Raw genomic sequence first — 25395 nt, forward strand, 5'->3', positions numbered from 1 at the left:
GAGGGGGCATCCAGTCATCCTGCCCTTCACTTTCATAGGAACATGCATGTCCTGAACTCCAATCAACTGGTCTTTTAAGGACTCCAACAAATCAGATATGGATTTACCTTCTAACAACAGCTCGCAATCCCAGGTTGGAGAATCCCAGCCACAGGCAAATTTGGAGAATTCCGGCTTTGGGCAAGGTTGGGGAATCCCAGATGTGGGAGAGGTCAGAGATTCCCAGCCACCGGTGAAGTTTGAGAAATCTGGGTGTGAGAGAGGATGGAGAATTTGGGCTGTGATTATTGTATTAGGATTCCAGCCCTCTGTATTTGAAGCTTTTCATCATGCCGATATATCTTTGTGTTTGCTTGACTTATAAACATTTCCTGAAGATATGAGAGATGATCTGATTGCTTAAATATTTTCAGATCTAACAAACGACGAAAAATAAATGGCATTTGTCACTTGGCTTTAATTAAAAACACACTGTTTAACACAGCCAGTTCTTGTTACAAAAATAAAGACTGTCAATGCTTTGTAAATGCAATCTCTCCACCTCTTCATTCTCATTCCGGCTATTGAGTTATCTTGGGTTCTGGATGTTCCCTGCACATTGGATCACAACTGGTTGACTCAACCCGGGACTTACTAGTCAAAATGCTTTTAATTATACACAATTTGTAAATCTGACTCAGTTTCTGAATCAAAGCTTCTGTTAAGACAAGAGTAAAAACATCGGATAAAAAAGTTCCTCAAATATCAGAACATTAGGTGACTTTTCAGAGACCTTACATTAAATTGTGAATCTTTGATTAAAGTTTGGCATTCCAAGCATCTTCCTTGCTCCCCCACCCATGGATCTATCCTACCCAACATTACTGAAACTCTCTGAGTGTGAGATATTGATTGGAGATCACAGCTTTTCATATTCTATGAATTCTCATTGTATAATTACAATGTTTTATTCCCCCTGAATTGAAACAGCACAGTAATTAGCACTGCTGCCTCGCAGCATCAGGGACTGATTCTGTTGACTGTGTGGCATTTGCATGTTATGCGCGCGTGTGTGTGTGTGTGTGTGTGTGTGTGTGCACGTGTGGGTTTCCTTGGAAATGTTAAAGAGGATTCACGACTAGGGATTTCCTTGTCTCACTCTCTTAATTAAAATCTAGTATGTTTTTCCCTGATCAGTCTCGATTGTAGTTGGGAGCTGATTATACAAATTGTTGCCTTCCAGGAAGACTATTCTCATTAGTTCAAAGTCAGTTCATTGAAAATTCATAGAACATAGAACACTACAGCACAAACAGGCCCTTCGGCCCACAAGTTGTGCCGATCACATCTATACCTACCAAGCCATAGAACTACCTGTAACTTCCAATACCATTAGATCCCATATACTCATCCAGAAGTCTTTTAAAAGACCCCAGCGAGTTCGCCTCCACCACCACCGACGGCAGCTGATTCCACTCACTCACCACCCTCTGAGTGAAAAACTTACCCCTAACACCTCCTCTGTACTTGCTCCCCATCACCTTAAACCTGTGTCCTCTCATAGCGACCATTTCAGCCCTGGGAAATAGCCTCTGAGAATCCACCCTATCTATTCCTCTCAACATTTTATAAACCTCTATCAGGTCGCCTCTCAACCTTCACCTCTCCAGGGAGAAGAGACCTAGCTCCCTATCTTCATAAGGTATGCCTCCCAATCCAGGCAACATCCTTGTAAATCTCCTCTGCACCCTCTCAATAGCTTCCACATCCTTCCTGTAGTGAGGCGACCAGAACTGCTCACAGTACTCCAAGTGGGGTCTGACAAGGGTCCTAATAAAGTACAGTTGAGTTCAGGTACAGTTGATATCCCACATTCAGGAAACTTGCTAGCTGAATTGAACAATGAACTCCAGTTGAAGCATATTTTAACTGTTTAATTTTTCCACCCTAGAATTAAACTAGTTTCTGTGGAGTTTTTTATTAATGCCAATGAACCGTTTTACCTAAACCATAACTCCCAGCGACTTCCGTCTTTCAGCTAAAATGATCAATTTTAAACTTAAAAAATGTATCAGAGAAATTTAGCATGTGCTAAACAACTTGCCCTGTTAGCTTCACAAGTTCATTTTGAAGTCATTAACCCTTACTAGTAATCTTGTTAATGCCTTAACATCTAAACCTTAAGCAGAATGTAAAATAATCACTTTCACTCCCTCTGGAGCAAGAACATCTTTCCTCAGATAAGGAGAATGGCACAAAATCCTCCAGCTGTGGCCTCACCGAGGCCCTGTATAACTGCAGCAACACAACACCAGGTTAAAGTCCAACAGGTTTATTTGGTAGTAAACGCCATTAGCTTTCGGGGTTTGTCCCTTCATCAGGTGAGTCAGTTTGTCCACAAACCCCGAAAGCTGGTGGCGTTTACTACCTGTTGGACTTTAACCTGGTGTTGTGAGACTTCTTACTGTCCAACACTGGCATCTCCACATCATAATTGCAGCAAGATATTCCTACTCCTGTACTCAAATCCTCGTGCTATGAAGGCCAACATATCATTGCCTTTTTTACTGATGCTGCACCTGTATGCTTGTGTACAAGGACACCCAGGTTTTACTGTATATTCCCCTCACCTAATTTACGACCCGTATCAAACCGAAATCTCCACTCACCTGATGAAGGAGCAGTACTCCTGATTCCAAATAACCCGTTGGACTTTAACCTGTTGTGGTGAGACGTCTTACTGTGCCCACTCCAGTCCAATGCCGGCATCTCCACATTATAACTTATGACCTTCCTGTTTGTGGTACCAAAGTGGGTGACCTCACATTTACCCAAATTATATCGCATCTGCCATTCAGTTAGCCACTCACTCACTTGTTTGAAACACACTGACAGATCTCTGCGCCCTCCTCACAGCTCACCCTCTCTCCCAGCTTTGTGTCACCGAGGTGGTGCAAAAGTGGTGGGGGGGGGGGTGGAATAGAGAGCAATAGTGATAGGGGATTTTATTGTAAGGGGAATAACTAGATGTTTTTGTGCTTGTGGAAGTGATAATTTGATGGTTATGTTGCCACACTGGTTGCAGGGAGATAGGATGTCACTTCAGGACATTCTGAAGAAAAAGGGTGAACAAGCAAAGGCTGTCATCCATATTGGTACCAACAACATAGGTCAGAAGAGAGATGAGCAGAATTAAGGGAGCTCGGAAATAAATTGATAGACAGGACCTCAGAAGCTTATAATCTCAGGATTACCCCCAGTGCCACATGTTAGAGCATAGAATCACAGGACCACACCATGAAGAAGAGGACCTTTGATCCATCAAGTCTGCACTGACACACAAGAAACATCTCACCTCCCATCTAGTCCGATTTACCAGCACTTGGCCATAGGTTTGAATGTTATGATATGCCAGGTGTTCATCCAGGATCAATGTGGCACAGTGGTTAGCACTGCTGCCTCACAGTGCCGGGGTCCCAGGTTCGATTCCGGCCTTCAGTCACTGTCTGTGTGGAGTTTGCACATTCTCCCCGTGTCTGCGTGAGTTTCCTCCAGGTGATCCAGTTTCCTCTCACAGTCCAAAGATGTGTCGGTGAGGTGGATTGGCCATGCTAAATTAACCCTAACATCAGGGAGGTTAACAATGTAAATATGAGAACTTACAGGACTAGGGCATGGATGGGATTGTGGTCAGTGCAGACTCAGTGGGCTGAATGGCCTTCTTCTGCACTGTAGGGATTCTGTGAGTGCATGGCTGGAGAGAGGGATAGAGTCTAGGAGTTGGATTTCTGAGGCATTAAGACAGAGTCCAGGGAAAATGGGACCTGTATAAGCTATACTGGTTGCACCTCAGAGGACTGGGGCCAATATCTTAGAATCCCTATGGTGTAAAAGGAGGCCATTTGGCCCATTGAGCTTGCATCAACCACAATCCCACCAAGGGTTATCCCCATAACTCCACTATTTACCCTGCTTGTTCCGACATTAAGGGCTAATTTACCATGACCAATACCTAACCTGCACATCTTTGGACTGTGGGAAGAAACCGGAACACCTGGAGGAAACCCACACAGACATGGGAAGAACATGCAGACTCCACAAGAGAGTGACCCGAGCCAGGAATTGAACCCAGGCACCTGGCACAGAGAGGCAGCAGGGCTAACCACTGTGCCACCCATATCCTTGCAGGGGTATTTTCCAGTGCTACTGGGGAGGGTTTAAACGAGAGTGACAAGGGGAGACACAAGAGAGGGAAACAAAGATAGAAATGAAGGATATCAAAGTTGAAAGCAGAGTTGGAAGGCAGAGGAAGCAAGAGCTCAAAGCGAATAGGGTCAAATAGCGTACAAAAAACACGTGTAAAAACATTAACAAGTTCAAAGGCACTGTAACTGAACGCACAATATTGATTATAAGGTAGATGAATTAACAGGTGTATGATTTTAATTAGAGAGACATGGCGAAATCTGGGAACTAAGTAAAAACATAAGAAATAGGAGCAGGAGTAGGCCATCTAGCCCTTCGAACCTGCCCCGCCATTCAACAAGATCATGGCTGATCTGAAGTGGATCAGTTCCACTTTCCCGCCTTCTCCCTATAACCCTTAATTCCCCTGTCTTGGATATTAAATAATTGGATATTAAATATCCAATTATTTAATATTAAGGATTCTTCAGACAGAAATGAAATTGGGGTGGAGTGGCGTTGTTAGTTAAGGGCAATGAGAGAGGGTATTGACACAGAAAAGGCAGACATACAATCAATCTGGGAGCAGCCAAGAAGCAACAAGGGGTGCAAAGCATTCGTGTTCTAGAGGGGGTACAGACGGGATTCATCAGGATGTTAGCTGGGATGGAGCATCTCAGCTGTAAGGAGAGACTGGATAGGCTTGGATTGTTTTCTCTAGAGCAGAGAAGGCTGAGGGGGGACATGATTGAGGTGTCTGTGAATCTTAAGGGCATAGACAAGGTGGAGTAGGAAGCAGCTTGGTTGAGGGATCAGTGATGGGGCGCACAGGTTGAGTGTGAGGGGTTGGAAAGTGACAGGGGATTTGAGAAAAAGTACTTACTCAAAGTGGTGGGAATCTGGGATGCACTGCCTGGGAAGATAGTGGAAACTGAAAACCTGACAACCTTTAACAAATATTTGAATGACCACCTGAAAAATCATAACATTCAAGGATATGGGACAGGTGTCGGAAAGTGGGATTTAGTGTCGCCATTGCAGACTCAATGGGCCAAAGGATCTTTTCTGCGCTGTGTGGCTCTATTACTATATAAATTGTCTAACAGCAGTGCCAAGGTAGGCAATGGCATTAAACAGGAAATTCGAGATGCATGTAACCTGTGCGTGACAGTAAAAAAAAGTGACATGAATCTGAATATGGACTGGGCAAACCACATTAGCAACAATATTGTGGCGGTGAATTCCTGAAATGAGAGAGAGATGACCAGTATTCGAAGAACCTGCTCGGGTACATGTTATCCCAGATTTTGTACTGTGCCGTAAAAAGGAGATTAGGGAACAGTGATCATAACATGACAGAACTATCATGCAGATGGAAATATCATTAAAGGTGTGACAATGAGGGTAAGAAGCATGAGTTGGCTAAAATAAATTGGGGAACTTCATTTAAAAAACATGTCAATGGATAGGCAATGGTTAATATTTAAGGAACCAATGTGAGCATTGCAACAGTTATACTTTCTGGCACAGAACGTAAGGGATAAAGCCGCCCAATTATGGGGATAAAATAAACTATGGAAAATACTACATCCAAAAAACAATGAATTGAAATTGCTTGAAAAAATTGGCAAGTCTAAGAGTTGGGAGCAGTTTGGGAATCAGCAAAGCAGCAGCAAGCAACTGATCAATAGGAGAAAATATTGCCAGCAAACTTGAAAGAACATAAAACTGGCCTATAAAAGCTTCCATAAGTACATAAAAAGATTAGTGAAGACAAATGTAGGTCTCTTATAGTCTGGAACAGGACAATTTATTATAAAGAACAAGGAAATGGCAGAGCAATTAAACAACTATTGTCGTTCTGTCTTCACAGAGGAAGACACAACTTCCCAATGAATCAAAGGTCTGTTGAAAAGGAATTGAGGAAATTAATATTGATAATTTTTCAAAAAGTTCCAGGACTGAAAGCTGATAAATCCCCAGGACCTGATAATCTACATAAGATTATGTTATGGGAGTGAATTAGGCCATTCAGCCCATCAAATCTGCTCCACCATTCAATCATGGCTGATAAGTTTCCCAACCCCATTCTCCCACTTTTTTCCCATAACCTCTGATCCCCTTATCAATCAAGGACCTGTCTCTCTCTTTAATCATGACACTGGTTAGCACTGCTGCCTCACAGTGCCAGGGACCTGGGTTCAATTCAGCCTTGGGTCACTGTCTGTGTGCAGTTTGCACATTCTGCCCGTGTCTGCGTGGGTTTCCTGCGGGCGCTCCGGTTTCCTCCCACAGTGCGGGTTAGATCGACTGGCCATGCTAAATTGTCCATTACTGTCGGGGAGATTAGCAATTATGTGGCATTACGGGGAGAGGGACTGGGTGGGATCGTGGTCAGTGCAGACTCAACAGCCAAATGGCCTCCTCCTGCACAGTAGGGATTCAATGACCTGGCCTCCACAGCCTTCTGTGCCAATGAATTCCACAGATTCACCACCCTCTGGCTGAGGAAGTTCCTCAATTCAGCTCTAAAGGGCTGTCCCTTTACTCCGAGGCTGTGCCCTCGGATCCTAGTCCCTCCTACTAATGGAAACATCTTCCCCACGTCCACTCTATCCAGGCCTTTCAGTATTCAGTAAGTTTCAAAGGGATATTCTCAGGGTTCTAAAGAAGGTGGCCATGGAAATCATGGATACATTAGTTGTCATCTTCCCAATTTGAGTAGGTTCTGGAGTATTCCCAGCTTTGACCCAAGTAATAAGAACAGAAGATCTTATGGCCAATTCATACAGCTCTGCCTTCAATTACAATCACCTTAGGGTCCATTTTCCCCAAAATACTCTCAGTATGCGGTAACTGCTGCAAAGATTCTATATATTTCCATTCCTGCTTAAAAATATTCAACAATGAAGCTTTGTTAACTTTCTGACTGCAACACTGCCAGTTGTAATGTTTGCCTGATTCAGGGTTCACTGCTGCAATGCTGCCCATTGCACTGCTCCCATACACACCGATGCCTAACTGGATGTGCTCACAATGCAGTGTGTCTCACTGCAGCTTTCTCTGTTGCAATGCTGACACACACGCCTCATGTTCCATTTAAACGGCCGTACCTGCTACTGAACTTCACTTTTATTATTTTCTTATGAAAAATTAATATAAAAATACAAACACAGATTGAAAATGTTTCAACATGAGGATAAAGGATAGTGAGCACCTCACCTCATCAGCAACACCCCCTCCCCCTCCTAATGTAGGGGGGGATTTCCCCTCCATCCTCTCTACTAACTCCCTCTCCATTGTGCCAAACTCTCTCTCCACCACTCCCTCCCTCTGCCAGCCCTCCTTCCCTCCACCACTCCCTCCCTCTGCCAGCCCTCCTTCCCTCCAACACTCCCTCCCTCTGCCAGACCTCCTTCCCTCCACCACTCCCTCCCTCTGCCAGCCCTCCTTCCCTCCACCACTCCCTCCCTCTGCCAGCCCTCCTTCCCTCCACCACTCCCTCCCTCTGCCAGCCCTCCTTCCCTCCACCACTCCCTCCCTCTGCCAGCCCTCCTTTCCTCCACCACTCCCTCCCTCTGCCAGCCCTCCTTTCCTCCACCACTCCCTCCCTCTGCCAGCCCTCCTTCCCTCCACCACTCCCTCCCTCCGCCAGTCCGCCCTACCTACACCACTCCCTCCCTCCGCCAGTCCGCCCTACCTACACCACTCCCTCTGTCATTTGTCCCTACTGCTCCCAACACCCTGCCCCTTACTTCCCAGACTCAATCCCTCCATCTGCCATCCCTCCTCCACTCCACATTGCCTCCCTCTATTCCCCACTCCCTCCCTGCACTGTGCCAGATCCCGTACCTCCCTACTCCTGCCCTCACACTCAGTTCCAGACCCTCTAGTCTGCCAGACTCCCTCCCTCCCTCCTGGAGATTGGCACTGACTTTGGATGGCTGCTGTTGATTTCAGTTAGGTTGCTTTGGCCCAGCGGAAGAAGTTGCAGCGTGACGCTGGGTTGGACTGGGGTCCTTCAGGGCGTGGGCAGATGTAGAACTGCCTGCCCTGGTTAGAGCCAGCCTTCCTGACTGTACGCAGAAGGCACAGCTCCTGGTGTCCCGAGCAGCGCGGAGGAGGGGGCAAGCCTTTCAACAGTGACTTCCAAAACACAGCTTGTGATTCACTTTTCTGTTCCTTGGCCCCAGTGTCCTGTTTAACCTCCTTGGCCCCAGTGTCCTGTTTAACCTCCTTGGCCCCAGTGTCCTGTTTAACCTCCTTGGCCCCAGTGTCCTGTTTAACCTCCTTGTCCTGGGCTGGCTGGAAACTATCAGCCATCAAATTCACTTGGTTTGAGAGCCTCTGGTCATCGTGCGTCTCCAATGCTGGGCTTGTGTTCGCGGGGGCTGGTTTGAAAAAGCGCAGGAGACTCCCCGACAGGCGAGGGTCCCCCTTCCCTCTCGTCCCCCTTCCTCTCATTAAACATCTCCCGGTCCGCCTGCCAGCCACCTTCCCCTCCTTTGTGCGAGGATCTGCCTGCGGCTGCGAACTCCGCTCAGTTTCTGGATTATTCCGGGGCTCTGGGACCATTTGGCTGTCCTGAACATTTACCAGGAATTGGGAAAGTTTTTGCTGGAGGCCAGCAAATTCTGGCATGTACTTGGTACAAAGCGGGGGGCATTTGTCAGCAGGAACGCAGTGGGCTTTTAGGACTGCTCTGACTGGACAATGGTCTGACCCTTCAATCTCTGGCATCAGGACACAGTCCTGCAGTGTGGATTCTGCCAAGGATTTGTTCGCGAAGATGTAATCAATCCTTGTGCCGTAGTTGGTCTTGCGAGCCCCGGTGTTGGTCCGCCAGCAGGTGTACGCCTCTCTCTCCGACGGATGGAAGAGTCGGAATGCATCCACAAAGAGTCCATTGCCGCTTCCCTCCTTCACTCCCAGTCCTGGCGCAGGATCGGAAACCTCATTCGCCTGATCCAATCGCGAGAGCTCAGGGGGGCAGGAAAGGAACCCATTCAGCCACACACGATCGGGATGCTTGTCAAAACAGTCCTGGGGGTAACAAGCATCATGTTATGGGGAGAGTTACAGAACAAAGAGACCTCGGGGTACGGGTTCATAGCTCCTTGAAAGTGGAGTCACAGGTGGACAGAGTGGTGAAGAAGGCAGTCGGCATGCTTGGTTTCATTGGTCAGAACATTGAATACAGGAGTTGGGACGTCTTATTGAAATTGTACAAGACATTGGTAAGGCCACGCTTGGAATATTGTATACAGTTCTGGTCACCCTGTTATAGAAAGGATATTATTAAACTAGAACGAGTGCAGAAAAGATTTACTAGGATGCTACCGGGACTTAATGGATTGAGTTATAAGGAGAGGCTGGATAGACTGGGACTTTTTTCTCTGGAGCGTAGGAGTCTGAGGGGTGACCTTATAGAGCTCTATAAAATAATGAGGGGCAGAGATCAGCTAGATAGTCAAATCTTTTCCCAAAGGTAGGGGAGTCTAAAACTAGAGGGCATAGGTTTAAGGTGAGAGGGGAGAGATACAAAAGGGTCCAGAGGGGCAAATTTTTTCACACACAGGGTGGTGAGTGTCTGGAACAAGCTGCCAGAGTATTAGTAGAGGCAGGTACAATTTTGTCTTTTAAAAAGCGTTTAGACAGTTGCATGGGTACGCTGGGTAACAGAGGGATATGGGCCAAATGCGGGCAATTGGGACTAGCTTAGGGGTTTAAAACAAACTGTGCAGCATGGACAAGTTGGGCCGAAGGGCCTGTTTCCACGCTGTAAACCTCTATGACTCTAACCAACAGACCCTGGGAGCAAGAGAAGACGAGGGGACAGGCCCCAAGGACAGGGGGTGGGGAGACAGGAATGCAGGCGCTGGAAAGTCGAGCATGCACCCAGCAGGGATCAGGGAACCACCGACAGCAGAAAGTTCTAGAAGTTGGAGGGTTATCTGATTGTTAAAGGTCATTTACCAGTTCTCCAGGTTGACAGTGATCGATGGGTCTGTGAGCGGTGTTCATGTCTCCCAGTACAATCACATTCCTGATGCAGAAAGAACCAGTTAGCTCACTGTTCAGTGCTGCAGTGTACAAAACCCAAACCCAGAACCAGCAACAATAATTAATCCACAATGAACAATGCTCAGGAACAGGAGAAGGCCATTCAGCCCCCCTCTCTAGCCTGTTAGACAGGAACAGGAGGAGGCCCATTCACACCCCCTCTCTCAAGCCTGTTAGACAGGAACAGGAGGCCCATTCAGCCTCTCTTGAGCCTATTACTCAGGAACAGGAGGAGGCCATTCAGTCCCTCTCTCTCCAGCCTGTTACACAGGAACAGGAGGAAGACCTTCAGCCCCTCTCGAGCCTGTTAGACAGGAACAGGAGGAGGCCATTCACACGCCCTCCCCAGGCCTGTTAGACAGGAACAGGAGGCCATTCAGTCTCTCAGATCTGTACCATCATTGAAAAGGATATGGCTGACCTTTGATTTAACCAGACAGTTTCCTCTAACTTTAACTGTTCATAACCTTTAGCTGAAAAAAATCGATTAGTGACAGGTTGAGAAGGAACAGTGGATTTCACATCATTTGCTATTTGCAGTAATGAGTTCCAAACACCTCCCACCCCTTTGTGTAACAATAACTTTCCTCATCTCACTGCCGAAAGCTCTACCTCTCATTTTTAAACTCTGTTCCATAGATCTACGATATGTGGAGATACAGGCGTTGGACAGGGGTAGGCACAGTAAGAAGTCTCACCTGTCTATACCTGTAAAAACTCACATTCCAAACATTATCCTGCAATTCTGTCTTCACCTATATACGCTGTGGTTGTGAAACCTACCCCACCATTCACCTGAGAAAGGAGCAGTGCTCCGAAAGATCGTGATTCCAAATTAACCTGTTGGACTTCACCCTGGTGTTGTGAGACTTCTTACTGTGCCCACAGATTTACATTCACCCTCTCTCTATCCACCCAATCGGCTTCCCATTAAGCTTTGGAAAATGTCACTCAAATCACCACATACCCTTTCAATTACACAGGAAATAACATGCACTTGTACTCACAATCTAACCCACAGAGTCCAAACGTGATCTCAGTTAATCCCCACTGTACCCTGCCTACACTGCATCCCACCAAGGCCACACAGCTATCCTCCACACTGCTCCCTCCCCAAGGCCACACAGTTATCCTCCACACTGCCCCTTCCCCAAGGCCACACAGCTATCCTCCACACTGCCGCTTCCCCAAGGCCACACAGCTATCCTCCACACTGCCCCTTCCCCAAGACCACACAGCTATCCTCCACACTGCCGCTTCCCCAAGGCCACACAGCTATCCTCCACACTGCCCCTTCCCCAAGACCACACAGCTATCCTCCACACTGCCCCTTCCCCAAGGCCACACAGCTATCCTCCACACTGCCCCTTCCCCAAGGCCACACAGCTATCCTCCACACTGCCCCTTCCCCAAGGCCACACAGCTATCCTCCACACTGCCCCTTCCCCAAGGCCACACAGCTATCCTCCACACTGCCCCTTCCCCAAGGCCACACAGCTATCCTCCACACTGCCCCTTCTCCAAGGCCACACAGCTATCCTCCACACTGCCCCTTCCCCAAGACCACACAGCTATCCTCCACACTGCCCCTTCCCCAAGGCCACACAGCTATCCTCCACACTGCTCCCTCCCCAAGACCACACAGCTATCCTCCACACTGCCCCTTCCCCAAGGCCACACAGCTATCCTCCACACTGCCCCTTCCCCAAGACCACACAGCTATCCTCCACACCGCCCCTTCCCCAAGGCCACACAGCTATCCTCCACACTGCCGCTTCCCCAAGGCCACACAGCTATCCTCCACACTGCCCCTTCCCCAAGACCACACAGCTATCCTCCACACTGCCCCTTCCCCAAGGCCACACAGCTATCCTCCACACTGCCCCTTCCCCAAGGCCACACAGCTATCCTCCACACTGCCCCTTCCCCAAGGCCACACAGCTATCCTCCACACTGCCCCTTCTCCAAGGCCACACAGCTATCCTCCACACTGCCCCTTCCCCAAGACCACACAGCTATCCTCCACACTGCCCCTTCCCCAAGGCCACACAGCTATCCTCCACACTGCTCCCTCCCCAAGACCACACAGCTATCCTCCACACTGCCCCTTCCCCAAGGCCACACAGCTATCCTCCACACTGCCCCTTCCCCAAGGCCACACAGCTATCCTCCACACTGCCCCTTCCCCAAGACCACACAGCTATCCTCCACACTGCTCCCTCCCCAAGGCCACACAGCTATCCTCCGCACTGCTCCCTCCCCAAGGCCACACAGCTATCCTCCACACTGCCCCTTCCCCAAGGCCACACAGCTATCCTCCACACTGCTCCCTCCCCAAGACCACACAGCTATCCTCCACACTGCCCCTTCCCCAAGGCCACACAGCTATCCTCCACACTGCCCCTTCCCCAAGGCCACACAGCTATCCTCCACACTGCCCCTTCCCCAAGACCACACAGCTATCCTCCACACTGCCCCTTCCCCAAGGCCACACAGCTATCCTCCACACTGCCCCTTCCCCAAGACCACACAGCTATCCTCCACACTGCCCCTTCCCCAAGGCCACACAGCTATCCTCCGCACTGCCCCTTCCCCAAGGCCACACAGCTATCCTCCAAACTGCCCCTTCCCCAAGGCCACACAGCTACCCTCAGGATGCCCAGAACCTGCTCACGGTTACTCCAGCGGTCACCCACAGAATCAAAGTACTGTCAAAGCACAGAGGGTGGCTGTTCAGCCCATCATTGTCTGCACCAACCCTCCATGCTAGCTCATGACTTCATGCCATTCCCTTGCACCCCTGCACACTGTTTCTGTTCAAATAATCATTCAATGTCCTCTTGGCCTCGACTGAATCTTACCAGACCAAATCCTGGGAAGACAGGACTGACGTATCAGATCACAGATTCCTAAAATCCCGACAGTGCAGAAGGCCATTTGGCCCATCAAGCCTGCAATGGCAACAACCCCACCCATGCCCTATCCCCAAAACCCCACATATTTACCCTAATAGTCCCTCTAATATATGCATCCATTAAAGGGCAATTTAGTATGACCAATCAACTTAACCCACACATCTTTGGAGTGTGAAAGGAAACTGGAGCACCCGGAGGAAACCCACGCAGACACAGGGAGAACTTGTAAATTCCATACAGACAGTGACCCAAGCCGAGAATTGAACTCAGGTCCCTGGCGCTTTGAGGTAGCAGTACTAACCACTGTGCCATGGTGCCACCCCAGGCTGAGCAGAGATTGAGTCAGTTAAGATTGTATTTGCTGGAGTTTAGAGGAATAACAGGGGGAATCTCATAGAAATCTATTAAATTCAAACAGAGAGTAGATGCAGGAAGAATGTTCCTGATGGTGGGGGAGGCCAGAATCAGGGACCACAGTCTGGGGATACAGGATAGGCCATTTAGGGCAGAGATGAGGAGACATTTCTTCACCCAGAGGGTGGTAACTGTGTGGAATTCACTCCCACAGAAAGCAGTTGAGGCCAAAATGTTGTGTGATTTCAAGAGGTCATAGAACTCCCACTGTATACAATCCCTGCCGCGCCGTGGTTAGCACTACTGTCTCACAGCGCCAGGGACACGTGTTTGATTCCCGGCTTGGGTCACTGTCTGTGCGGTGTCTGCACTTTCTCCCCATGTCCGCGTGGGTTTCCTCCCACAGTCCGAAAGACGTGCTGGTTAGTATCATGAAATCCTTACAGTGCAGAAGGTTGCCATCTGGCCCATTGAGTCTGCACTGACAACAATCCCGCCCAGGCCCTATCCCCTAACCCCACATATTAACCCAGCTAATCCCACATCCCAGAACACTAAGGGGCAATTTAGCACGGCCAATCCCCCTAATCAGCAGGTCTTTCCGACTGTGGAGGAAACAGGAGCACCCGGAGGAAACCCGCAAAGAGAATGTGCAAACTCCACACAGACAGTGACCCGAGCCGGGAATCGAACACGAGTCCCTGGAACTGTGAGGCAGCAGTGCTAACCACTGAGCCACCGTGCTGTCTTAGATGGACTGACTGTACTAAATTCTCCCTCAGTGTACCCGAACAGATGCTGGAGTGTGGTGGCTAGGGGACTTTCACAGTAACTTCATTGCAGTGGTAATGTAAGCTTTACTTGTGACACTAATAAACAATAAACGAGACCCAGGATAATGTGCTGGTGACCCGGGTGTGAATCCCACCACAGCAGATGGTGAAGTCTGAAATAAAAACCTGGAATCAAAAGTCAAGCAACACCATGACACCCACTGTCAATTATTGTAAAAGCCCCCCTGGTTCACAAATCACAGAGGTTTTTTTACAGCACAGAGAGAGGCCTTTCAGCCCATTGTGTCTGTGCCGGCCCTCAAGCCCCTATCTATTCTGACCCCATTCTCCAGCACACACTCGGTTGCAATGTACACTGCGGCATTTCAAGCTCATCTAAATATTGTGAGGGTTCCTGCCTCTCCCACCCTTTCGGACAGCGAGTCTCAGACTCCCAACCCCCGGCTCTGGGTCAAAAACCTTCTCTTCAAATCCCCTCTGAATCTCCTGCTCCTTCCCTTAAATCTCTGCCCCCTGGTTACTGACTCCTCAACCAAGGGGAGAAGTTCCTTCCTATCCACCCTATCAATGCCTGTCGTAATTCTGTACACCTGGATCAGGTTCCCCCCCTCAGCCTTCTCTCTGCTCTCAGGGAAACAGCCCCAGTCTAACCAGCCTCTCTCCATCGCTGAGACGCTCCATCCCAGGCAGCATCCTGGTGAATCTCCTCCGCACCCTCTCCACTGCAATCACATCCTTCCTATAGTGTGGAGACCAGAACCGCACACAGAGCTCTAGGCGTAACCCTAGCCAGCATGTTACACTATCACTGACTCTCGGTCAATCTTACCCTCCTTCCTGCAGCAAAGCCTCCGTCCTGGCCTGCAGCAGCTGGTAGAAGCGAAGTTTGAAATGACTGCGGTCCTCTCTCTCAGGATCTGCACGGGGACAGTACACATTAATCACCGTCAGCGTCTCCTCTTCCTCCTCACACGTTCTAAAATGGAAAAATAAAGCTTGATTTGCTTCAATTTATTATTGTCACATGTATTAGTATCCAGTGAAAAGTGTTGTTTCTTGCACACTATACAAAGCATACCATCCATAGAGAAGGAAAGAAGAGGGTGCAGAATGTAGTGTTACAGTCATAGCTAGGGGTTAGAGAAAGATCAGCTTAGTGTGAGATAGATCCATTCAAAAGTCTGACAGCAGCAGGGAAGAAGCTGTTCTTGAGTCGGTTGGTACGTGACCTCAGACTTTTGTATCTTTTTACCGACGGAAGAAGGTGGAAGAGAGAATGTCCGGGTGCGTGGGATCCTTGATTATGCCGGCTGCTTTGCTGAGGCAGCGGGAAGTGTAGACAGAGTCAATGGATGGGAGGCTGGTTTGAGTGATGGACTGGGTTTTGTTCAAGACCTTTTGTAGCTAATTGTCTTGGGCAGAGCAGGAGCCCAGACCAAGCTGTGATACGACCAAAAAGAATGCTTTCTATGGGGCATCTGTAAAAGTTGGTGAGAGTCGTAGCTGACATGCCAAATTTCCTTAGTCTTCTGAGAAAGTAGAGGCATTGGTGGGGCTTTCTTAACAATAGTGTCGGCGTGGGGGGGACCAGGACAGCACTTCCTCTTATCCCCCCACCAAGTGAAAAACATTATTGGTGGTGGACACAGAATGAGCGGGTAACCATCCAAACATTTTTAACACTCTTCACCATTTAGCGTCATAGAGGTTGACAGCATGGAAACAGGCCCTTTGGCCCAACTTGTCCATGCCACCTTTTTTTAAAACCCCTAAGCCAGTCCCAATTGCCACATTTGGCCCACATCCTCTAAACCCATCTCACCAATACGAAATACTTTTTAGAAGACAAAATTGTACCAGCCTCTACTACTGCCTCTGGCAGCTTGTTCCAGACACTCACCACCCTGTGTGTGAACACAATTGCCCCTCTGGACCCTTTTCATATCGCTCCCCTCTCACCTTAAACCTATGCCCTCTAGTTTTAGACTCCCCAACCTTTGGGAAAAGATACTGAGTATCTAGCTGATCTGCACCCCTCATTATTTTATAGACCTCTATAAGATCACCCCTCAGCCTTCTACACCCCAGAGAAAAAAGTCCCAGTCTATTCAGCCTCTCCTTATAACTCAATCCATCAAGTTCCAGTAGCATCTTAGTAAATTTTTTCTGCACTCTTTCTAGTTTAATAATCCTTTTTATAATAGGGTGACCAGAATGGCACACAGTATTCCAAGTGTGACCTTACCAATGTCTTGTACAACTTCAACAAGACGTCCCAACTCCTGTATTCAATGTTCTGACAGATGAAACCAAGCATGCCAAATGCCTTCTTCACCACTCTGTCCACTTGTGACTCCACTTTCAAGGAGCTATGAACCTGTACCCCTAGATCTTTACGCAGAGAGTTGTGGGGGTATGGAATGCGCTACCAAGTAGGGTGGTGGAGGCGGGAACGTTGGACTCGTTTAAGGTTCAGTTAGATAGGCACATGAGTGAAACGAGGATGGAGGGTTATGGTAGGGGTTATTAAATAAGGGTTAGAACCTCGGGAGACACCGGAAAGGCAGGCTTGTGATTAACGTTTTTGTCTTTTATTCCGCAGGTGGAGGTCCACCTCGTTGTCAAACGAGGGGCATGCACACGGTGGGTCGTGCGTGGGCTACTCTTGGAGGTTCCAGGAGTGGCCTAGTACTTCGTGTCGGTGTGTGTGCTTGATCCTGGACCGGTAGACGGGCGCCGCAACAGCTCGGTGACTAGCACTGCTAGCTGTGCAGATACATGGGTTTGGGCCTGTGTCTGTGGGAGTTTGCGCATTCTCCCTGTGTCTGCGTGGGTTTCCTCCGGGCGCTCCGGTTTCCTCCCACACCCCAAAGATGTGCTCTTAGGCTGATTGGTTTTACCAAATTGACACTATTCTCCCCTGAATCTGGCTAAGTCAGGGGTTCTATTCGTAGACACGCAGGGTAGAATAGGTGTAGGGTGATGCGGCGGCGCGGGCTTGTTGGGCCGAAGGGCCTGTTTCCCGTGCTGGGTTGTTCTTTGTTCTTTGTATCTCTTTGTTCTGTAACACTGCCAAGCACCCTACCATTAACTGAGTAAGTCCTGCCCTAGTTCAATTTACCAAAACGTATCACCTCGCATTTATCTAAATTAAACTCCAGTTGCCATTCATCAGCCCACTGGCCCAGCTGATCAAGATCCTGTTGTAATCCATTTCTGTTGTTAAGAATGAAAACAGAAAATAGTAGATAGTGTTGCAAAGTTGAGTTTGTGAAGTGTGGTCACTTTAGAAGCTGGTTTTGTGTTCAGTGCTTAGAGGTTCAAAATTCAGGTGCATATAGAGTACACAGACTGCAATAATTGTTACAAAATGTAAGCATCAGAGTTATCTTGACTTTTGCAGGCTTTTGAATTCAGCCAGTTTAAAGAAGGCACTCAGCTTACAGGACCCTATCAAATTTGAATGTTGTTGTTGTTGATGATATCAGACCAATCCTGTTGTAGGAGTTGATTAGGTCATCACAGTTATGAAGAGGGGATCAACTGCCTGCCTGCAGTTCAACTGAAGAGCTGTCACCTCTTAACACCGAGAGAGGGAAGGGCAGCTTCCTGCCAGCTTAAAATATCTCTTCAGAGAACTCTCCATCTATCCAATGAAGGGTAAGAAAATCAGAAAGAGCTTACAGTTTACAGAATCAACCAAAATATTCCAAAATTTTTCCAAAGCCACAAAACCTGGTTGTATATTTTTGAGTGACTAAATTCTATTTTTTTTTGTTAATGAATGAACCTTGTATTTATTTGAACAGCATTCCAGAAGTATGTTACTTTAATCGGAACGTTACTTGTTTAAAGTTCCCAGTTAGTTAAAAATAACTTGTTCATTAATCACTTAAAGTGAGTGTCAGGTATTTCTGCTAATGACCTTCTAAAGATTACTGAAGGACAGTTCACGCCTTCCCACACAATTTTACCAGATTATGAAGCGAGGGATTCCTCTTTGGGGGAAATTTGACGTGGCTTCTCAAAAGGCGTTAACCTCTGCATCGTAACAATCGACTCAGCAGGTCTGTGGACAGAAACAGAGTTCACATTTCTGGGCTAAGCGATCCTTTAATTCTGTTTCTCCCTCCACAGATGCTGCCAGACCAGCTAAATTTCTGCAACATTTTTTGTTCGTATTTAAGATCTCCAGCACCTGCAGTATTTTGCTTTTCTCTGTTGCTAAGAATCTTGCTAGATCTCATTAGATCCCAAAACATTGTATTTCTAGCATCTGTAATTCTATACTCTTTTGTTCCTCACTTCATTTCGGTCAATATTGGTTTGCCTGCTAAGCTCAAAGGTTTTCCAGACAGCTGTGTTCTTATCAATCCTACTTTTATCCAATTCCTTAAACTTTACTTGCTCCAAAACTACTTTAATCTTCATCTCAATCGATTCTTAAATCTTCATTTTATTCAGAGATCTTGACATTGTGTTGACCGAAAATTCCTGAATAAATGAGAACAATCAGTAGAAACACAGAATTCCTACAGTGCTGAAGAAGGCTATTCAGCCCATTGAGTCTGCACTGACTCCTCCACCCTATCTCCGTAACCCTGTTCATTTCCCATGTCAATCCACCTAACCTTTACATCTTTGGACACTAAGGGGCAATTTATCATGGCCAATCCACCTAACCTGCACATCTTTGGACACTAACAGACAATTTAGCATGGTCAATCCACCTAACCTGCACATCTTTGGCGTGTGGGAGGAAACCAGAGCACCCAGAGGAAACCCACACAGACACAGGGAGAACATGCAGACTCTGCACAGACAGTCACCCGAGACTGGAATTGAACCTGGGTCCCTGGCACTGTGAGGCAGCAGTGCTAACTGCTGTAATAAAGGTTTCCAACTTCAGGCTTATTCTGGAGTCATGGTAGTTTTCATCCACAATGGCATCATTAGTGATTTGGAAAGTGTGCACACTTACTAACCATTACCTGATGCGATGCTTTGTGATCATAGCTCGACCTTCACCGTCCAAGGCCCTCAACTCCTCATCCAAAAACCCTTCCAGGACACACGAAGCAGGAGCTGCACCCTGATTGGCCAGGATCCCGGATAGACCTTCTTCTGCCTCGAATGGAATAACGCTGTCTTTACAGAAAGTAGCCACACCTGCAGAACACAAACCAATAATGATGCCGGGATTCATTCACAGGGATGTGGACAAGACCCCACATTTATTGCCCATCCCTCATTGCCCTTGGAGGGCAGTCGAGAGTCAACCACATTGCTGTGGCTCTGGAGTCACATGTAGGCCAGACTGGGTAAGGATGGCAGATTTCCTTCCCCAGAGGGAATCTGATGGGTTTTTCCAACAATGGGTCATCAGTAGATTCTAAATTCCAGATTTTTTTTATATTGAATCCAAATTCCACCACCTGCCATGGCGGGATTCGAAACTGAGGCCCCAGAACATTACCCTGGAGGGGGCAGACGAGGGGATGGGACGGAGGGGGGTGACGAGGGGGGTGATGAGGGGATGGGACGGAGGGGTGGGGGTTGGGGGGTGGGAGATGGGGGGATGGGACGGTGGGGTGGGGGAGATGAGGGGATGGGACGGGGGGGTGGGGGAAAGAGGGGGACATGGAGGAGAAGGAGCGAGGTGGGGGAGGGATGGGAGAAGCGGGCGAGGGGAGGTGGGCAGGGGGCTGGGACAGAGGGGGAGGTGGGCAGGGGGCTGGGACAGAGGGGGAGGTGGGCAGGGGGCTGGGACAGAGGGGGAGGTGGGGGGGTGCTGGGACAGAGGGAGAGGTGGGGGGAGCTGGCACAGAGGGAGAGGTGGGGACGGGGGCTGGGACAGAGGGAGAGGTGGGGGGTGGAACATGCTTGGGGGGATTCAATGACTCAACATGGGAGAGCGTACAGCTCAGATGAACTCACCAGAATATCCACTACGTCCCCGGCTGTAGCTGAAATATGAATTGAAACCCTCAACAATTGCAGTCGGTTCATCCAGGAGATCACCTGCTGGGCAGAGAAATAGTCACAGACAGCTGGGAGAGAGCGCGCGAGACAGGGAGCGAGGCCGGGACGGACGGGGAGCGAGACTCAGCCATCGCTCACTCAGTGGTCACTCTCAGTGATCACTCACTCTGGTCAGACAGGTCTCTCAGTCAGGTCTGTCTCACTCTGGTCCATCTCTGTGGTCACTCACTCAGGTCTCTCACTCAGTGGTCATACTGGTCACTTACTCTGGCCAGTCTGGGGTCAGTCAGGTCTCACTCAGTGGTCACTCTCAGTGATCACTCACTCTGGTCAGACAGGTGTCTCAGTCAGGTCTGTCTCATTCTGGTCCATCTCTGTAGTCACTCACTTTGGTCACTCAGGTCTCTCACTCAGTGGTCATACTGGTCACTTACTCTGGCCAGTCTGGGGTCAGTCAGGTCTCTCTCAGTGGTCACTCTCTGGTCAGTCAGGTCTCAGTCAGATCTGTCTCACTCTGGTCCCTTTCTCTCAGTAGTCATTCCTTCTGGACACTCACTTGGTCTCTGTGGTCAGATGTGGGTGGAGATAAGGAATAGTAAGGGAAGAAAGTCACTGGTGGGCATAGTCTATAGGCCCCCAAATAATAACTTTGAGGTGGGGAGGGCTATTAACAAGCAAATAGTGAGTGTGTGCAAAAACGGAACGGCAATAATCATGGGGGGTTTTAACCTGCACATTGGTTGACACAAATCGGACGCGGTGGGCTTGAGGAAGAGTTCGTAGAATGCTGTTGGGGTAGTTTCCTTGAACAGTACGTTACAACACCTACGAGGGAACAAGTTATCTTAGATTTGGTACTGTGTAATGAGACAGGTAGAATTAGGGATCTTCTTGCGAGGGATCCTCTTGGGACGAGTGATCACAATATGGTTGAATTTCTAATACGGATGGAGGGTGAGAAAGTAGGGTCCCAAACCAGTGTCCTCTGCTTGAACAGAGGGGAGCACAATAGGATGAGGGCAGAACTGGCTAATGTGGACTGGGGGCGCAGACTGGTTGGTAGGGCAGCTGAGGAACAGTGGAGGATTTTTTAAGGAGATTTTTTTCAGTACTCAGCAAAAATATATTCCGGTGATAAGGAAGGAATGTAAGAAAAGGGATAACCAGCCGTGGATAACGAAGGAAATAAAGGAAAGTATTAAATTAAAAACCGATGCGTACAGAGTGGCCAAAAATAGTGGGGAATTAGAAGATTGGGAAAGCTTTAAAAAACAACAAAGAACTACGAAGAAAGCGACAAAGAAAGGAACGATAGAATGAAACTAAACTAGCTCAAAATATAAAAAATGATAGTAAAAGTTTTTAACAAATATATAAAAAGAGAGTGGCTAGAGTGAATGTTGGACCCTTGGAGGACGAGAGGGGGGATTTAATAGTGGGAAACGAAGAAATGGCTGAGATTTTAAATAAGTTTTTTGTGTCGGTCTTCACAGTGGAGGACACAAATAGCTTACTGGATATTAACGATCGAGGGTTGATAGGAGGTGAGGTCCTTACTACAATTACTGTTACTAAAGAGGTAGTGCTTGGTAGACTAATGGGACTGAAGGTAGACAAGTCCCCAGGCCCGGATGGAGTGCATCCCAGGGTACTGAAGGAAATGGCAGAAGGAATAGCAGATGCATTAGTTATTTATCAAAATTCGCTGGACTCTGGGGAAGTGCCGGCTGATTGGAAAACAGCTACTGTTACACTGCTGTTTAAAAAAGGAAGTAGAGAAAAGGCAGGTAACTACAGGCCGGTTAGCTTAACATCCATAGTTGGGAAAAATGTTGGAATCTATCATTGAAGGAGAAATAGCAGGACACCTGGAAAAGAGTGGTTCAATCAAGCAGACGCAGCATGGATTCGTGAAGGGAAAGTCGTGTTTGACGAATTTGCTGGATTTTTATGAAGATGTAACTAGTGCGGCAGACAGAGGGGAACCAGTGGATGTGGTGTTTCTAAATTTCTAGAAGGCGTTCAATAAGGTGCCTCACAAAAGGTTGCTGCAGGAGATTAGGGTACGTGGAGTTGGGGTAAAGTGTTGGCGTGGATTGAGGATTGGCTATCTAACAGGAAGCAGAGAGTTGGAATAAATGGGTGCTTTTCTGGTTGGCAGTTGGTGACTAGTGGGGTGCCACAGGGATCGGTGCTGGGGCCTCAACTGTTTTCCATATATATAGACGATCTGGAGGAGGGTACTGAGTGTAGGGTAACAAAGTTTGCTGATGACGCGAAGATGAGTGGGAAAGCGAATTGCGTGGAGGACGTGGAAAGTCTGCAGAGAGATTTGGATAGGCTGAGTGAGTGGGCGTGGACCTGGCAGATGGAGTATAACGTTGGCAAATGTAAGGTTATCCACTTTGGTAGAAATAATAGTAAAATGGAATATTATTTAAATGGTGAAAAATTACAACATGCTACTATGCAGAGGGACCTGGGGATCCTTGTGCATGAATCGCAAAAACCCAGTCTGCAGGTGCAGCAGGTGATCAAGAAGGTGAATGGAATGTTGGCCTTTATAGTGAGGGGGATAAAATATAAAAGCAGGGAGGTCTTGCTGCAACTGTACAGGGCACTGGTGAGGCCACAACTGGAGTACTGTGTGCAATTTTGGCCCCCTTATTTGCGTAAGGATATATCGGCCTTGGAGGGAGTACATAGAAGGTTCACCAGGCTGATACCGGAGATGAGGGGGTTAGCTTATGAGGAGAGATTGAAAAGACTGGAGCTTTACTCATTGGAGTTTGGAAGGCTGAGAAGAGATCTTATAGGGACTTACAAGATAATGAAGGGGATGGATAGGGTAGAGGTAGAGAGATTCTTTACACTTAGAAAGGAAACCAGAACCAGAGGGCACAGCCTCAAAATAAGAGGGGGGGGGGGCAGTTTAGATCAGAGTTGAGGAGGAACTTCTTCTCTGAGGGTGGTGAATCTTTAGAATACTCTGCCCGTTGAAGTGGTGGAGGATACCTCGTTGAATACGTTTAAGTCACGGGTGGATAGATTTCTGATCGATAAGGGAATTAAGGGTTATGGGGAGAAAGCGGGAAAGTGGAACTGATCCACTATCAGATCAGCCATGATCTTATTGAATGGCGGGGCAGGCTCGAAGGGCTAGATGGCCTACTCCTGCTCCTATTTCTTACGTTCTTATTCAGTGCTCACATTCTGGTCTCTCTCAATGGTCGCTCTCTCTCTCTCAGTGGTCGCTCATTCTGGTCACTCAGTGGTCACTCTTTCTGTGGTCATGCTGGTCACTCACTGAGTGGTCACCCACTCTGGTCAGTCAGGGGTCAGTCCAGTCTCTCTCTCTGTGGTCACTCTGCCCTCTCTCAGTGGTCACTCACTCTGGTCAGACAGGTCTCTCAGTCAGGTCTATCTCACTCTGGTCACTCAGGTCTCTTTGTGATCATATGGTGACTCAAGTGGTCACTTATTCTGGTCAGTCAGCGGTCAATCAGGTCTCTCTCAGTGGTCATTCACTCTGGTCACTCTCAGTGGTCACTCTTTCTCAGTGGTCATTCTCTGGTCAGTCAGGTCTGTCTCACTTTGGTCTCTCTCAGTAGTCATTCACTCTGGTCACTCAGTCTGTGGTCACTCTCTGGTCAGTCAGGTCTGTCTCTCTCTGGTCTCAGTGGTCACTCTCTGCCGTCACTCTCCTTCAATGGTCATTCACTCACTCAGTGGCTGGTCACTCTCAGTGGTCACTCACGGGTCACTTTGGTCTCCTGCAGACAGATGATGTCGGCCTGCAGCCGCTGCAGGAGAGGGAGCAGCCGCTTCCCCCGGGCCCGGATCCCATTCACATTCCATGAAACCAGGCACAGGCCGAAGCCGGACCCACTCCCGGAACTCAGCCGGGTCGCCATCACCACCGGGGGAGGGAACCGGGAGAGCGCGCCACCCGCGGCTGGGAGGAGTCAGGAAACAGCGCCACCCGCGGCTTGGAGGAGTCGGGACACCGCGCCACCCGCGGCTGGGAGGAGTCAGGAAACAGCGCCACCCGCGGCTGGGAGGAGTCAGGACACCGCGCCACCCGCGGCTGGGAGGAGTCAGGACACCGCGCCACCCGCGGCTGGGAGGAGGCGGGACGCAGGAAACAGCGCCACATGCGGCTGGGAGGAGTCAGGACACAGCGCCACTCGCGGCTAGGAGGAGTCAGGACACAGCGCCACCCGCGTCTGGGAGGAGTCAGGACACCGCGCCACCCGCGGCTGGGAGGAGTCAGGAAACAGCGCTATGCGCGGCTGGGAGGAGTGGGTCGCTGGTCTCAGTGATTTTATCGAATTGGATTGTTTTATTTTTCAAATAATCTCCACCTGACCCCTACTGTTTGTGGGATCTTTCTGTGCCTTCTGCAAGAGTAAGAAGTCTGATAACACCAGGTTAAAGGCCAACAGGGTTATCTGGTAGCTTAAGCCTCAAGCTTTCCCAGTATCAGGTGATTTACCCCAGTCCAACACAGGCATCTCCACCTCCTTCTGCAATATCAGTGAGGCCCTTCAGCCCATCATGTTTATGTTACCCAACAAACACCTATCCTGATCCCATTCTCCAGCACACTCGTGTACAGCGCCTCTAGGTCAAAAATCTTCTCAAATCCCTCTGAATCTCCTGCTCCTTCCTTCAGCTCTCTGCCAGCGGTGACTGACCCCTCGACTCAGTAGGAAAGTTCCTTCCTATCCACCCTATCAACGTTCCTCATTATTTTAGAGCATAGGAAAACTACAGCACAAACAGACCCTTCAGCCCACAAGTTGTGCCGATGATATCCATACCCACTAGGCTTACCTATAACCCTCAATCCTATTAAATCCCATGTACTCATCCAGAAGTTTCTTGAAAGACCCTATCGAATCTGCCTCCACCATCACCGACAGCAGCCGATTCCACTCACCCACCACCCTTTTGAGTGAAAAACTTACCCCTGACATCTCCTCCCCAGCACCTTAAACCTTTTATACACCTGGATCAGGTCCCCCCTGCTCTGAGGAAAACAACTCCAGTCTAACCAGCCTCTCTCCGTCGCTGAGACGCTCCATCCCAGGCAGCATCCTGGTGAATCTCCTCCGCACCCT

General features: G+C 48.6%; 1 protein-coding gene across 2 annotated transcripts; it reads right to left on the bottom strand.

The window, feature by feature from the left end:
• Positions 1 to 262: 262 nt before the first annotated feature.
• Positions 263 to 24220, bottom strand: apex2 (APEX nuclease (apurinic/apyrimidinic endonuclease) 2). 2 transcript variants are annotated; one of them, XM_080182933.1, is made up of 7 exons: positions 24030 to 24220; positions 20228 to 20311; positions 19282 to 19459; positions 15120 to 15266; positions 10141 to 10210; positions 8100 to 9207; positions 263 to 415 (listed from the first exon to the last, which is right to left on the bottom strand). In XM_080182933.1, exons 1-6 carry the CDS (start codon positions 24184 to 24186, stop codon positions 8125 to 8127), a joined length of 1719 nt encoding a protein of 572 aa, XP_080039059.1. In that variant the 5' UTR covers positions 24187 to 24220; the 3' UTR covers positions 263 to 415; positions 8100 to 8124. The 2 variants fall into 2 exon arrangements, with proteins under 2 accessions (XP_080039059.1, XP_080039058.1); XM_080182932.1 differs by lacking the exon at positions 263 to 415 and having other exon boundaries at positions 7864 to 9207.
• Between the last annotated feature and the right edge of the window lie 1175 nt (positions 24221 to 25395).

Source organism: Carcharhinus amblyrhynchos, unplaced genomic scaffold (assembly GCF_965287045.1).
Source record: "Carcharhinus amblyrhynchos unplaced genomic scaffold, sCarAmb.v2.hapA chromosome_102, whole genome shotgun sequence".
NCBI classification, from domain to species: domain Eukaryota; kingdom Metazoa; phylum Chordata; class Chondrichthyes; order Carcharhiniformes; family Carcharhinidae; genus Carcharhinus; species Carcharhinus amblyrhynchos.